Raw genomic sequence first — 14,660 nt, 5'->3', positions numbered from 1 at the left:
TTCAGGGAAGATTTCTTTCCCTATACTTTATTTCCACTTGAGGGAATCTTTCTAAATAAGTGAGATTCTATAAACATTTAAAATTTAGCAAATATAGAAATCAAATCTACTAATTAAATCAAATTACATATGGAGATATGCAAACATCCATATGTTTCATCAAACAAAAAATTGTAAATGGCTCTGTATTTGGAATTATGCTAACAAGGCACTGTTATGTGCCTCTTTAAATCTACCTGAGCAGTACACAGGTAGAGGAAAAAGGCAGTGGCAATGCTGTTTGCCAATTATTTCCACATCTACCCTTCTAGTCACATAATAGAACTAACTTCTTGGTCTCACTGTAGTAGATGGCAAAATGTGCTTAGTTCTGGCCAATTAAGTTCTGAATGAAAATGAGATGTCTCATGACCAGACCAGAGCATTAAATTGCCAACGTGAGACATTTCAGAGCTTTCTTTTTCTCTCGGTAACTGGCAAAGTCTTAGATGCTCCTCAGTCTGGGATCTTGGGTGACTATGAGGATTAGAGGCTACCTGCCAACCATGTTAGACAGGCAGCAAAAACAAGAAATAAACCTTTGTTATTGTAGGACCTTATTTGTTACTGCAGCATAATCTATTTTATCCTGACTGATACAACAGGAAAGTTCAAAGCATTTCCTCCCTGGGAAAAGAAGACATATTAAAGCTCAATAGAAAAGAAAGTATTCAGAAGGTCATTAGTAACTCCCCATTAATAAACAGTCCAGAAAAGTATATGACAACATGCTGGTTCATCTTATGTGTCAACTTGGAGGGTGTTTTTTGGGTGAGATTAACATTTAAATTGGTAAAGCCTGGAAAAAGGAGATTGCCCTCCACAAAGTGCCTCATTCAATCAGCTGAAAACCTCAGTAAGGAAAAAGACTGGCCTCTCCAAGCAAGAGGGAATTAATTCTCCAGCAGACTGCCTTTGGACTTCATCTGCATGAGCAATTCTGAGTCTCCAGCCTGACTGCCTTTGGATTGGGACTGGAACATTGGCTCTCTACCTGCCAGCCTTCAGACTGTAACTGCACCTTGGGGGTGACGTTCCTGGGGCGCAAGCCAGCCCATCCACATCGTAGGTTTGAGTTGTCATCCTTTATAATTACATGAAACAATTGCTTATAATAAACGCTTTCTAAACACACACACACACACACACACACACACACACACACACACACACACACACCCCTACTGGTTCTCTTGCTATGGAGAACCCTTATAAAGACAACTTCTTTCAGGCATAAAGGAAAGTAAATTGGATTGTTATAAATAAGTAGATAGAACAGTTATATTTAATAACTGGGGTATTTGTTCCTACTTATTCTACTTCCTACCTCTTGCTTTAACCAAAGGATGCATTTATTTCAATAAAGTATCACTACATAGAACATACAACTATTACCAGATAGTCTACATAAATAAATGTTCTCTCTCTTATCAATTCTTCAACATGATCTAATGCTAACTATTCAAAGTGAATGTATACTATCCCCAAAACCCTGAAAAGTCTGTAAAAAACAAATATTTCAGTAATAAAATGTTGCAGGAAGTGGGAATTATTTATAAGTGGATCAGATTAAATTGAAAGTGAAAATGGAAAAATCTTAAGATTGAAAGTATAGCAGGTTTTTGACAGACCTAAAAAAGAGGTCTGATTATGGGTGATGATACAAATCTTCCTATTCTGTGCCCACAGGTGAGAAAAACATATAAGTTTAAAACTCTTCTCCTTGAGCTCCGTACTGGTAATTATGTTGTTGTCACTAACCTCCAAATCTATCATCCTACATTCTATCTGCTTTGTGATGCTGGGACAGGCACTCTGCAAACTGTATTTCTCTTTTTCCATCTACCCTACTGTTGGGTTCACCAATTCTGGGGACTAATGGAGCCCAAAGGTTGAAAGAGTGAAAAAGGAATTGATTCCTTAAACCATAGTCTTTACTGGCCAACAGTTCTTAACTGTAGCATTCAAAATTGGTTCCTATCTTCAGCTTAATTTTGGCAGTTTCAAAACCAGCCTCTTTATAGCTGCTCAGCAATACCTACATTGGCTACATCATACTCTTTCCTCAGAGGTCCAAGCCCCAGCACTGGAAGACCTGTTCTTCAAACTTGTAGTTTCTCTAATAATTCCAATCTCTTCCATTTGTTGTCACTGCCCCAGGGAAGTAGCTGCTTCCCGAAGTCACTATGTTTATATTATCAGTGTACCCCTATGTTTTTTGAATTCTCTAATACTTACTTAACAATTTCCTTGTATTATATTCTCTCTCTCTAAATATTAGTTTGGTTTCTGTTTTCCTTACTAGACCCTGACTGACATAAGCCCCATAATTAAACCTAAATAGACAAAACAGTGTTTAAAATCATTTTCAAATTATGAAATATTCTTTAAAAACAGAGATCATGTCGTTCTTTAAAATAATATGTACTCTCTACTTGATGCTACTGAGCTTTGAAATTTTCCAATCTGGTTATCAGCATTCAATTGCACTATAAAATAAAAGTTCAGGGTAAACTGATTGTCTGGAAGTGGCATGTATCATGAATTCATTACCTCCAATATAGTTCTCTACATCAGCGACAGATACAAGGGTTGTCTTATACACATCTTACCAATTGCTCTCAGAGAATAAGACCTACTTTGAAGAATTGTATGTATTACAACATTGAGGTTTTGAATGAAAATAATGATTTATAAGACATACCCTGAAATTCTATGCCTCCAATTCCGATATGGATCATATAAACTTTCACAAAATGCCAATGCATGGATCACAAATTCTTCAATAGATGTCTGATCTGCCAATTCCTTCTCTTTTTTTTTGCTTTTCAACTGAGAATAAAGTTAATCATAAATTTATATTTAGTAAAAATATTAAACTGTATAACAGCCTTACCAACATCACTAAATGATTACATGTTTCATTCATCATCTAATAACAAATCATTTTTATTAAAATAATCCTAAGTCCCATTTGAGTCTAAAGATAGTCAATTAATCATATGAACTGAATATAACCTCTCAAATTTTATACATGTCTTAGGAAAGGTTTCCAATGAATAACCTAGTATCTTACCAAAAAAGAGTATGTTTTCAATGAGAGCTTTAAATGAATAATAAATACATAAAATGACAAATTGTATCATTTAAAAAAGCCATTTATAAAACACTTTAATTTTTTAACTAAAATAACAAAATATATTAATGACTCCTTTTCTACATTTAGATATTATGTATAAGATGACTAAAGTATATTGTATCAATGGTAATTTTAGTTCTCTTCTCAATTATTATGTACTCTGAAAACAATTAATTTTATTAACAATATTTCAAAAAGTAAAACCCAGTTACTCTCAGTAAAGCAGCAAAAAAGAATACATTAATTCACACCTACTTGCTGAATATAGAGTGTTGTCATAGTGATGACATGATTAATGTAAGAGCAAGTCCCAATTTCTTCCACATTAGATAGATTTCTGTGAGGGAAAAAAAAATACGTGTATCTTTATTACATATAAATAGTGAGAAAAATGTATGCACATGTATTCAGGTTAAATTCTGAAAACAAATGTTGGAAAATAAATTACAAATAACATTTCATGTAACCCTCCCTATGTCTTCTCCTTTGATTCTAACGTATAAAATAAGCAGCAAAACTACCATTCTCCAGAGTATTTTCTCAATCTGCTCATATCTTGCTTCAGGGCATGTCCTCAAAAATTGGCTCTAATAAACGGTTATAAAACTTTAAAAAAAAAAAAAAGGATAGTCACTTTTGCCACTTCTATTCAACATAGCACTGGGAAGGTCTACCACAGCAATTAGGCAAGAAAAAGAAATAAAAAGCATCCAAATTGGAAAGGAAGAAGTAAAATTATCTATTTACAAATGATATAACCTTATAGCAGAAAATTCTAACAATTCAACCAAAAAAAAAAAAAACCTAACAAAAAAAACCCCAATAAACAACAATCAGACTATTAGAATAAATGAATTCAGCAAAGTAGCAGGATTTAAAGTCAACACATAAAGAACAACTGCATTCCTACAAACAATAAATAATCTGAAAAGGAAATTATGAAAAAAAAATTCCATTTACAACAGCATCAAAAAGAATAAAATACTTAGGAATTAACCAAAGAAATGAAAAATTTGTACAATGAAAACTAAACACCATTGCTGAAAACAATTAAAGAAAATATAAATAAATGAAAACACGTATCATGTTCATGGACTGAAAGACTTACTATTGCTAAAATGTCAAAACTACCCAAAGCAATCTACAGATTCAATACAATCCCTATCAAAATCCCAATATTTCTTTTCAGGAATAGAAAAACCCATTCTAAAATTCATACTGAATCTCAAAAAACCCTAAATAACCAAAACAATATTGAAAAAGAACAAAATGGAGGACTCACACTTTCTGATTTTATTTCTTAGTACAAAGCAAAGAAAAACACTGTGGTATTGGTATAGACATGTACAAGGTCTGCCAATTAAGTTTGCGAACTCGTCTTAGAAAGAGCGCTACATACCTCATTGCTGAATATCACTATGGTCACCTTCAAAGTACACCCCTTGGGAAGCTATGCACCAACATCAGCACCCAGTCCACCCTTGAAAGAAATTTTGGAACTCTTTTTCTGGAATGATCATCAGAGCAGTCATCATATTACCCTGAATGTCATCAAAATGTCTTCCTTTCAATATTTCCTTTATCTTCGGGTAAAGAAAGAAGTCATTGGGGGCCAAATCAGGTGAGTAGAGAATGTGTTCCAATACAGTTATTTGTTTAGTGGCTAAAAACTTCCTCAAAGACAGTGCCGCGTGGGCTGGTGCATTGTCATGATGCAAGAATCATGAATTGTTAGCGAACAGTTCCGGTCATTTTTGTCTAACTTTTTCACGCAGCCTTTTCAGAACTTCCAAATAGTAAACTTAGTTAACTGTTTATCCAGTTGGTATGAATTCATAATGAATAATCCCTCTGATATCAGAAAAGGTTAGCAACATCATTTTGACTCTTGATTTGGACTGACGGAACATTTTTGGTCGTGGAGCACTGGCTGACTTCCATTGTGCACTTTGACACTTTGTTTCAGGGTCCTGTTGGTACACCCAAGTTTCATCACCAGTGATAACATGGCCCAAAACATCATCTTGACTCTCCAAGGTCTTGGCAAACTTCAACTCTCCTTTGCTTTTGTTCATTGGTGAGCTCCTTTGGGACCATTTTTGCACACACCCTTCTCATGCCAAGATTTTTAGTTAAGATTTTCCTGTTTCTCTATCGATGTTTACTTGGCTATGCTTCTCACAGTCAGCCAATGATTTTGACACACAAGTCGATGAATTTTTGCAATCTTTTTGTCAGTGCTGCTCCTTGCTGGCCGCCCTGACCTCTCTTCATCAGTGATGCATTCTCTCCCCTCAGAAAAACATATAATTCATTTGTACAATGCTGTTTGCTTCCTGGCATTATCCTCATAAACTTGGACTAACATGTTCCTGATTTCACTTCCACTCTTGCCAAGTTTAACAAGAAATGTAATATTTGTTCGTTGCTCTAATTCAAACTCAGACATTCTCACGACTGCACACAAAAACATGCAACAGTAATAATGAACACCATTCAGCAAGATACCGCCACACATCACCATGAAGACAGCTGTGAGACACTGATATACCAAGATTATGAAACCTTACCGAGCTGTTTGTAGAGTGCTGCCAGTGTGACCGCACGGTACCAAGTTCGCAAATGTAACTGTCAGACCTTGTAGGTATAGTAACTAAAAGGTTTTCCAATATAATATTAAACCACAAGCCTACTGCAAAAGGGGCACTCATCCTTTAATGCTCCATATGAAAATACCATTAATAATCAATAAATGTATTATCACCTTGGTAACAATTATTTAAAACAGATAACTAGTTTATTTGTACCAGATACCTGCAAAGAATGATGAAGAATTTGACAAGCAAAACTGATAAGGCTTGTTGTTGTTCCTCTAACCCATCTGCCATTTTCTGAACACAGTGTAGTAGCTGAATTCTCAGAACCTGCAGAATATTGTCAGGAAGCAGAGATATTCCTGGAGGGACATCATCTACCCTACAATGTAAGGGGGCAAAAAACAAGAAAGAAGATTAAGTACAGTAAGAAATATTTTGCACTTCAAAGGAATTCATTTTTAGCTCAAATCCTAAAGAAGCTCTTTTATTCCAGATACTCAGTGCCTTCCCTGCAAGGCACCACCAGTTGATTAGTGATACTTAGGAAGATTATTAGAGAGGAGTAGTTAGTCTTACTTCAGTGGAGGCTTACTGAAAAGAGAGAAAGAGAGAGAGAGAGAGAAAGACTTTTTAATATTTTCAAAGAAAGTGCTCGCTTCGGCAGCACATATACTAATATTTTCAAAGAAAATATTTATAATATAAATTAGTTCACTTTCTATTTAGAAATACATGTGTGTGATAACATGTGCATACCATTTCTAAAAGAAATAACGAGTAAATAAAAATGAAGTACCTATAACTAATTTAATTGCTAATGTCAATTGCTATACTAAATAAACAATATTCACCTACCTATAGGTTCTCCACGTCAAGTGATCAGAAGAGGGAGAGAAGATAACCAGCAAAAGGAAAGGAGAAAGATAAAGAGGTGAAGGTAGAACTCCAAGCATGAGCATCAGTAGAAGATTTTCTTAAAGTAATATAGCAATATGTATGACAATAGTTTCTGTGTAAGAAGACCACAGTTCTTTAAGGGCAGAAACCAATACCAGATGTGACTGGCTCCTCTGTGTGTGTCTCATAATAAAAAACCTCTAGATTGAAGAGTCAGAAGACCTGTGTACTAAGTTCCACCTCTGTAACATGAAGCACTTCATTTAATCTCTGAAGTTCCCTAATCTATAAAATTGTAGTATCATCTGCCTTATTTAACAGGGCTCTGAAAGCAGAAAGTCAATGTGCATTGTCAGCTTTGAAATACATAAAAAACTCTAAAAATAAAATATATTTTAAATACACTATCACTAAAATCTAAGAATCTTTTCAAAAATCATTGTATACTAATTTCCCTATCTCTATTAAGAAAAACGCCCAAAGCACAAAGGAGCAACCTAAAGAGCTCTTATTAGTATATAACAATTATATTTATAATAGTGTCTCTTCAGATAATGCTTAATATGAAGTAGTACTACTATTTTTACAAAGAGTAAAAGGCTGTTTCATTCCTGTGGACAGAAAAATTTGAAGCACATTATTAGCGGTCACATAAATATCTATAATAAATATTATATCCTCTTTCTAAACCACACCACAATGTAAATAGTTTTATAAAATAAACACCTGACTTTAATTAAATTACATGGAAAATAAATCACAAAGCACATTACCAAGATTGCCAAATTCTATAACCAGGTTACAAAAATACATGTTTCATTTTAGTCTGGGCATCACTTCACTTGTGGACGCTTTCATTCTCTCTTATTTATAAATGGTACCAGAAAAACTCTCATTTTTATATACTTTTTTTCCTGCTGAAAAGCTAAAATGAGGTAATTAGAAAAACCAGAGTAATGTCAAATAAAGATTTAATATAACTGATTTTCAAAATTAAGCTAAACTATCCTTTTCACTTTTACAAAAACATGTCAACAATAAAGAAAACATTAGATTTCTCAATATTCAATCCTACTTACTTAAAAGTAGTTCCTTTTGTCCTCCGTTGTCCCATTATCTATTTACACATACTTTTTTATTTTATTAAACAAAACAATATGTTTTTTTCACTAACTTTCTTTATAAAATTGGAGTTTGCTTAGTACATGACTTTTGGACAAAATTGAAATTTTTAGCCATGTTCCTAATACGATTGGGATTTAAGAATGTAGAAGCATTTACCCACTTTTAGGACTTTACTGCCCCAAATTCTATGCTCCTCTTGCTGAAATTCCCCAAATTTCAGAAATCTGTTCCATTCTTCTGTTTGGCTATTGAATGTTTACTGTAAACTGCTGCCAACTGTTGTCTCCATCTAACACAGGAAAAGGTCGTGGATGCTGAGAAAGAAAATACCTGCAAAGAAGGGCTCCTGGAGGCTACCTGGGCTCAAATTTAAAAAACAGAGCCTAGCAGCTGTTTCTACACAGGGACATCTCATGCAAACTGTGTTTCAGGGAGAAAACTATGCAGAACTGCCTGAAGACACTGTGTTCCTGCCATCTGAGCCAGCCCCTATAGAGGGTGTTCCTCAAATTATATTTCAACCAATAGGACTAAGGCATTCCCCGTCTAATCAGAGCTGAGCAACTATATCCCCATCAGCATCTTCACCAACCAATCAGAGCAGCTCCATTCTGACCAATTAAATTCCTAGGATTTGGAGTCTTTATTTGCATGAGAATGGACAAATCAGGGACCAGGGGCAGGAATTCTGCCTGCATAAGTCAGCTCCCCTCTGGCTCAGAGAGCACACTTTCCCTTTCCACAGAAGACTGCAGACTGTTTTGCTGGATGGAGCTGAACCACCAAAGACTAAAAACAAACAATATCTCACCAGACCAGAGAGGAAGAGAACAGAGCGGAGCAGGCAGAACAGAACAGAACAGAGATGTCTAGCCTAAGAGGGGCCTCACCCCAAGACCACCTTGCCCCAAGATCACCTCACAGTCGTGCTGTTCCACAGCCATGCTATTCTCACAGCTGGTCTGTATCACAAACGAGCTGTTGCAAACTTTCCTTCTTCACTACATCTCAAACTGCGGATTCCTTGTTGGCACTGAAACGGTGCAAAAGACCATTGGTTGATGAAGTCCAGCTTAAATTGCAAGGCTTTAAATTATAGTGAATGCAGTCCTTGCCTTGTGTTATGAATTTTCTAACTTGGAAATTCAAGTCAGTTCACTTTAATGATTATCTGTGAGTTTCTTATCTTTAAGGTGACTAATTTTATACATCTTGTGTATAACAAGTGACATAGCAGTCACTTGAAAAACAAAGTTTTCTACTAGTAAAATCTACTAGTAGATTTCTGACAAAGATATGAAATACAATTTCAAATAAACCAACAAAATCACAAATAAAGCAATGCTCCTGGTATTCTTCATCTTAATTTAAATATAGTAATGACAATGTAAGTCTACATGTTTTTAGAAATGACCTCCTATGAAAGGAGATATTTATAATTTATAATGTATGGATGATAAAATTATCCATAAAATCATTAGGCTCATGATTTAAAGTAAACTCTAAATAATTAAAATGAAAGTACTTATATGCACAAACTATAATATACTCTTTTTTTATGAGTGGAAATCAGTAATATAATCTTATTTTGAAGTTCAAGATTTAATACTTCTCAACCTTTATAAGTGTGTTACAAATAATCTAACCAGGAAGAACTCTGAAACTGCATTTATATAATTATGAAGCACTATTGCTTTCAGAACATACCATAGCTTTTCTTAAGTTCAATGCCTTGGTCCAAACTCTCTGAATTATTACAATTACCTCTTAATTGGTTTTTTGGTTTCAGTCTCAACCCTTTCCAATCCAAGCTCCATAATGCTACTAAAGTCAAAGTGACTTTTTGTAAAAAAATCATTTTTTTCTGTACAAAATGGCAGAGTAGGTAAACATTGTGCTTGCATTCTTTCATGACCATATCAAAATTACAACTAAATTACAGAACAACCATCATTGATGTCTAGCTGAACATAAGTTCTATAACTAAGGATACACAGAAGAAGCCATGTGGAGACTGGTAGGAGGGGCAGAGACACAGAACATGGTGGCCCCACACCCACCTATGGCAGCTAAAATTCAAGAGGGATACCTTGGCTGTGGCAGTACCCCCTGAACAGCAAGGTTCTCCAACCCAGGGTACCCGTGCTAGGAAGAGAAGTCTCCACAACCTCTGGCTGTCAAAACCAGCAAAGATTGTGGCTGAGTGCGACGAAGGGCTGCTGGAATCCTAAGTACTCCTGTTAAAAGACCTACACACGAACTCATTCTCTCTGAGTTCCAACTCTGGGGAAGCAGCTCAAAAGACACCAGAGACATACAGGGAGGAACTGAATTGTCTGGCTTCATAGCGAGGGCTGGAGGGGAAGCGTTCTCCCAAAGTGCTGGCAGAAGCTATTGTTCTTTTGTTGAGCCCTCGCCCAACCCAGCATGCAGAGTCAGGTGACTGCCATATCTGCCATCTGAATCTCCATCAATCTGGTTAAAACCATTCATAGGGCAGGTTAAACCTGCCCTAGTGATTTCCTGAGACCCCTCTCCACTCAACTTGTAGGTCCACTAAAGCTGTTTTCAGTGGATTTTACATACAAACGGCCTATCTTAGCTCATGCCACAAACTTTCCTAAAATCACTCAATGGTTCACAAATGCCCAACAAGTAAAACCTGGCCTCGGCATGCCTTCTACCTCTTGCTGAGCAGCCTCAAGCCTGGCACTGGAGATAGGCAGCCTCAGTTCGAGGCTTGGCCTCTCCCAGGCACCTTCAATCCCTGTACAGGTGGAAGCCATCAACAGATCCCTCTGTGGCTCACGCCAGGTGGCCCTGGGCAGGGAACAGGCAACAGCTGAACTTGGCCTGTGGCAAGACCCCTCCCAGGATGCCCCAGAGCTGGCACACCGAGTGGTCAGCTTCAGACCATACAGTTGCACCATCAGGGCTCCTCTGCTGAAAACACACCCAAAGTACAGAGTTGGCAGGCACCAGAATCCCGCAAAAGCAAATCTTGCTCTTCGGTGGCAGCCCCAGCACAATAGCTCCTCCACTGTAGTCACAGACAGTAGTCACAACCAATCAGCCTGAGGGTCAATCCCTCCCACTAATGTGCACAGAGGAACCAAGGCTCAACAACAACAGGAGGGCCTACACAACCCAGCAATGGACACAGCTGGAGCACCCAGCCCAGCTGACCAAGGAGACTGCACCACTGGGCCCCACAGGACACCAACTACATAAAGCCACTCTACTAAGGCTAGGAGACATAGCAACTCTACCTAATAAACAGGAAAGAAAAAGAAAAACACAAGGAGGCAGCCAAAATGGGAAGACAAAGAAACATGTCCCAAATGAAAGAACAAAACAAAGCCTGAGAAAAAGAACAAAACAAAACAGAGATGAGCAATCTACCAGATGCAGAGTACAAAACACTAGTTATAAGGATGCTCAATGATCTCAGGGAGAACGTCAATAGAGATAGAAAACATAAAAATGGAGACAGAAAACATAAAAAAGAACCAGTCAGATATAAAGAATACAATAACTAAAATGAATACAGTAGAAGGAATCAACAGTATATTAGATGAAGCAAAGGTTCCAATCAGTGATTTGGAAGACAAGGTAGCAGAAAACACCCAATTGGAACAGCAAAAAGAAAAAAGAATCCAAAAAAGAAAAAAAAAAAAAAAGGATAGTTTAAAGGACCTCTGGGAAAACCTCAAGCATACCAACATTCATATCATAGGGGTTCCAGAAGGAGACAAGGGACAGAAAGGAACTGAAAACATACTTGATGAAATAATGATGGAAAACTTCCCTAACCTGGCAAAGAAAATAAGCATACAAGTTCAAGAAATGCAGAGTCCCAAACAAGATGAATCCAAACAGGCCCATAAGAAGATACAACATAATTAAAATACCAAACGTTAAAGACAAAGAGAGAATCTTAAAAGCAACAAGAGACAGTTAGTTACCTACAAAAGAGCTTCCTCCATAGGATTGTCAGCTGATTTCTCAACAGAAATTTTGAAGAGATTGGCAGGAAATATTCAATGTGATAAAAAACTAACACCTACAACCAAGATCATCCTACCCAGCAAAGATACATTTGAATAGGACAAATAGCTTCCCAGACAATAAATAGCTACAGGAGTTCATCACCACCAAACCAGTATCACAAGAACTGTTAAAGGAACTTCTTTAAGAAAAAAAGAAAAGATCAAAAATATGAATAATAAAATGGCAATAACTATATATCTATCAACAATTACTTTAAACTTGAATTAAATGCTTCAATCAATAGACACAGCTGAATTAATAAGAAAACAAGACCCTTACATATGCTGCCTACAAGAGACTCACTTCAGATTGAAAGACACATACAAGCTGAAAGTAAACGGATGGGAAAAAGATATTTCATGAAAATGGAAACAACAAAAAAAAAGCTGTGCTAGGAATATTTATACCAGACAAAATAGACGTTAAAACAAAGGCTATAACAAGAGACAAAGGAGGACCCAGTAATCCCACTTCTGGGTATTCACCTGAAGAAAATCCAAAATGCTATTTCAAAGGGACATGTGAATCCTTATGTTCACTGCAACATTATTTACAATAACCAAGATATGGAGGGCAACCTGGGTGGCCATCAATGGATGAATGGATAAAGAAGATGTGGTAGACATATATAATGGAATATTACTCAGCTATAAAAAGGAATGAAATCTTGCCACTGCAACAACATGGATGGACCTAGAGGGTTTTAAACTGAGTGGAGTATATCAGACAGAGAACGACAAATGCCATATGATTTTCACTTGTATGTAGACTCTAAAGAACAAATAAAATGAATAAACAAAACAGAAACAAACTAGATACAGAAAACATTTTGATGTTTGTCTGATGGCAGCGGGGTTCGGGTGGGCTGAGTGAGAAAGGGGAAGGGATTAAGAAATACAAATTGTTAGTTACAAAATAGTCATGGGGTGAAATATAATATAAGGAATATAGTCAATAATACTGTAATAATTATGCATGGTGTTAGATGGGTACTAGATTTATCAGGGTGATCACTTCCTAAGTTATATAAATGTCTAATTACTATGCTGTACACATGAAACAAATGTAATATTTTATGTCAACTGCAATTGAAACAAAAAAATTATTTAAAAGAAACCTTGATCATGACACTCATATGCAGAAAATTCTTTAGAGCTTCATGTCTTCCATAACAAAAAATCAAAGTCTGTTAGCTGTGCACGCATTGCACTTCATGATAGGGCTACCATTTGATTCTCCAGATTCAACTCATCTGTGCCTACCCTCTTACTGCCTACTTTCATCCCTAAACTGCAAATACTTTCCTCCTTGAAGATTTTTAGTTCTCCAAATACTCTTTATCATCAACAACTATCCATTTCTCCCCTCTGCTCTCAACACATCTCTATAAATGGAGTTCCTTTTGTGGCTAAAATTGTCTCATTTCTCCAGCCAACCTAACCTCTCTTATCTGACTAACAACTACTAAGCTTCAGGATGGCTTGAGATACGAAAAGCTATCTAGGAAGTGGGCCTGGGAACGGTGACAGTGGGGAAATGGTAGCAGGAAGAGGAATGGGGAAAAAGAGTTGTACTTTCACTTGTACTTTTCTGTAAGATTTCAACCCCCCTACCCCCCATTTTATGATTTTCAAATCTTTTTCAAAATCTGAATACTCCTCCAAGATGTTTTCTAAGGCCCTACTCTAAGGCCAGGAATTTAGGTAAGTTTCAACTCTCATGCGTGTGATATAATAAAGAAATCTGTGCAAACGAAGTGACTCATGGTCAGCCTTTAGACAGTTTTGGAGGGGCTGGTCACACATGAAAAAAAAAACCCATAAAAGAAAGTGCTCCCCCTAACTTTATGGGAGGAGAGAGGAGCTGGTGACTGAGTTCAATCACATAGTCAATGATAATAGTAAGGCCCAATAAAACTGTGGACACCCAAAGCTCAATGAGTTTCCTTATTTGAACATACTAGTATTCAGAGAACGTGACATGCCCTGATTCCACAGGGAGAGTGCATGGAAGCCCCCAGCCAAGTCCCTTCCAGGCCCTGTCCTGTATGTATCCTTTATGATAAAACCAAAATCATAATAAGTATAGCTCTTTCAGTGAGTTCTGACTTGTTCTAGCAACTTAGTGAACCTCAGGGAGTTGTGAGAACCTCCAAGTTTAGAGTTGGTGGTCAGAAGTGTGGGTGGCTCCTAAGACTTGCAAACAGTGTCTGAAGTGAAGGCAGTCTACTAGAGGACTGTGTCCTTAACGTGTGGGATCTGTCGCTAACTCTGGGTCGTATCAGAATTGAGTGACCTGCAGGACACCCCGTTAGTTGTCAATGGCTCACCAAAGTAGAGAAGAGGCTTCTACAAGCCAAGTCTAGTATCAGCAAAAAAGACTGCTGTGATCAGTTAGCAATGTCTGCCATGAGAGCAGGTTTAAACAGGAATACCACGTCTGTCACATAAATGCAATCCTTGTATATGGCATCAATAAAGTCTTTGTGCCAAAAATTAACAAACTCACCCAAAGGCAAAAAATTAAGTGTTTCTACACACCTGGTAGGCAGCTTTTCAAAGTCAACATCTAAGAATTGTTCATAGCTAGAAACAAAATTGTCCAACCATAGCTTCAGGTAATCTGGATCTTTCTGAAATGAAAAAACATTAGGATATTAAGTATACCTGTCAGGGGGGAAAAAAAGCTCTTATTTGTATTAAGCGGATATAAACTGAGAAATCTAAAGAAGCAATAAAATGAAATTTCTAAGTGATACTCAGGAAGACATATACTGTGTTTCCTTGAAACTAAGGCCTAACCGGAAAATAAGC

The 14,660-nt window shown here is 36.8% G+C and overlaps 1 protein-coding gene across 3 annotated transcripts in view; it reads right to left on the bottom strand.

Moving 5' to 3' along the window:
- NBEAL1 (neurobeachin like 1) overlaps positions 1-14,660 on the bottom strand; it is a 145,976-nt gene that overhangs the window by 109,879 nt on the left and 21,437 nt on the right. For all 3 annotated transcript variants that reach the window (XM_081051454.1, XM_081051453.1, XM_081051455.1), the window contains exons 3-6: positions 14,388-14,479; positions 5,993-6,154; positions 3,434-3,515; positions 2,744-2,871 (exon numbers count right to left, since the gene is read on the bottom strand). In XM_081051454.1, the coding sequence (XP_080907580.1) occupies positions 2,744-2,871; positions 3,434-3,515; positions 5,993-6,154; positions 14,388-14,479 (464 nt within the window). The remainder of the gene's footprint in view (positions 1-2,743; positions 2,872-3,433; positions 3,516-5,992; positions 6,155-14,387; positions 14,480-14,660) is intronic.

This window comes from Rhinolophus hipposideros (genome assembly GCF_964194185.1).
Source record: "Rhinolophus hipposideros genome assembly, chromosome: 6".
NCBI classification, from domain to species: domain Eukaryota; kingdom Metazoa; phylum Chordata; class Mammalia; order Chiroptera; family Rhinolophidae; genus Rhinolophus; species Rhinolophus hipposideros.
The sequence above is the reverse complement of the archived record's forward strand: the minus strand, read 5'-3'. Positions and strand labels throughout refer to the sequence as shown.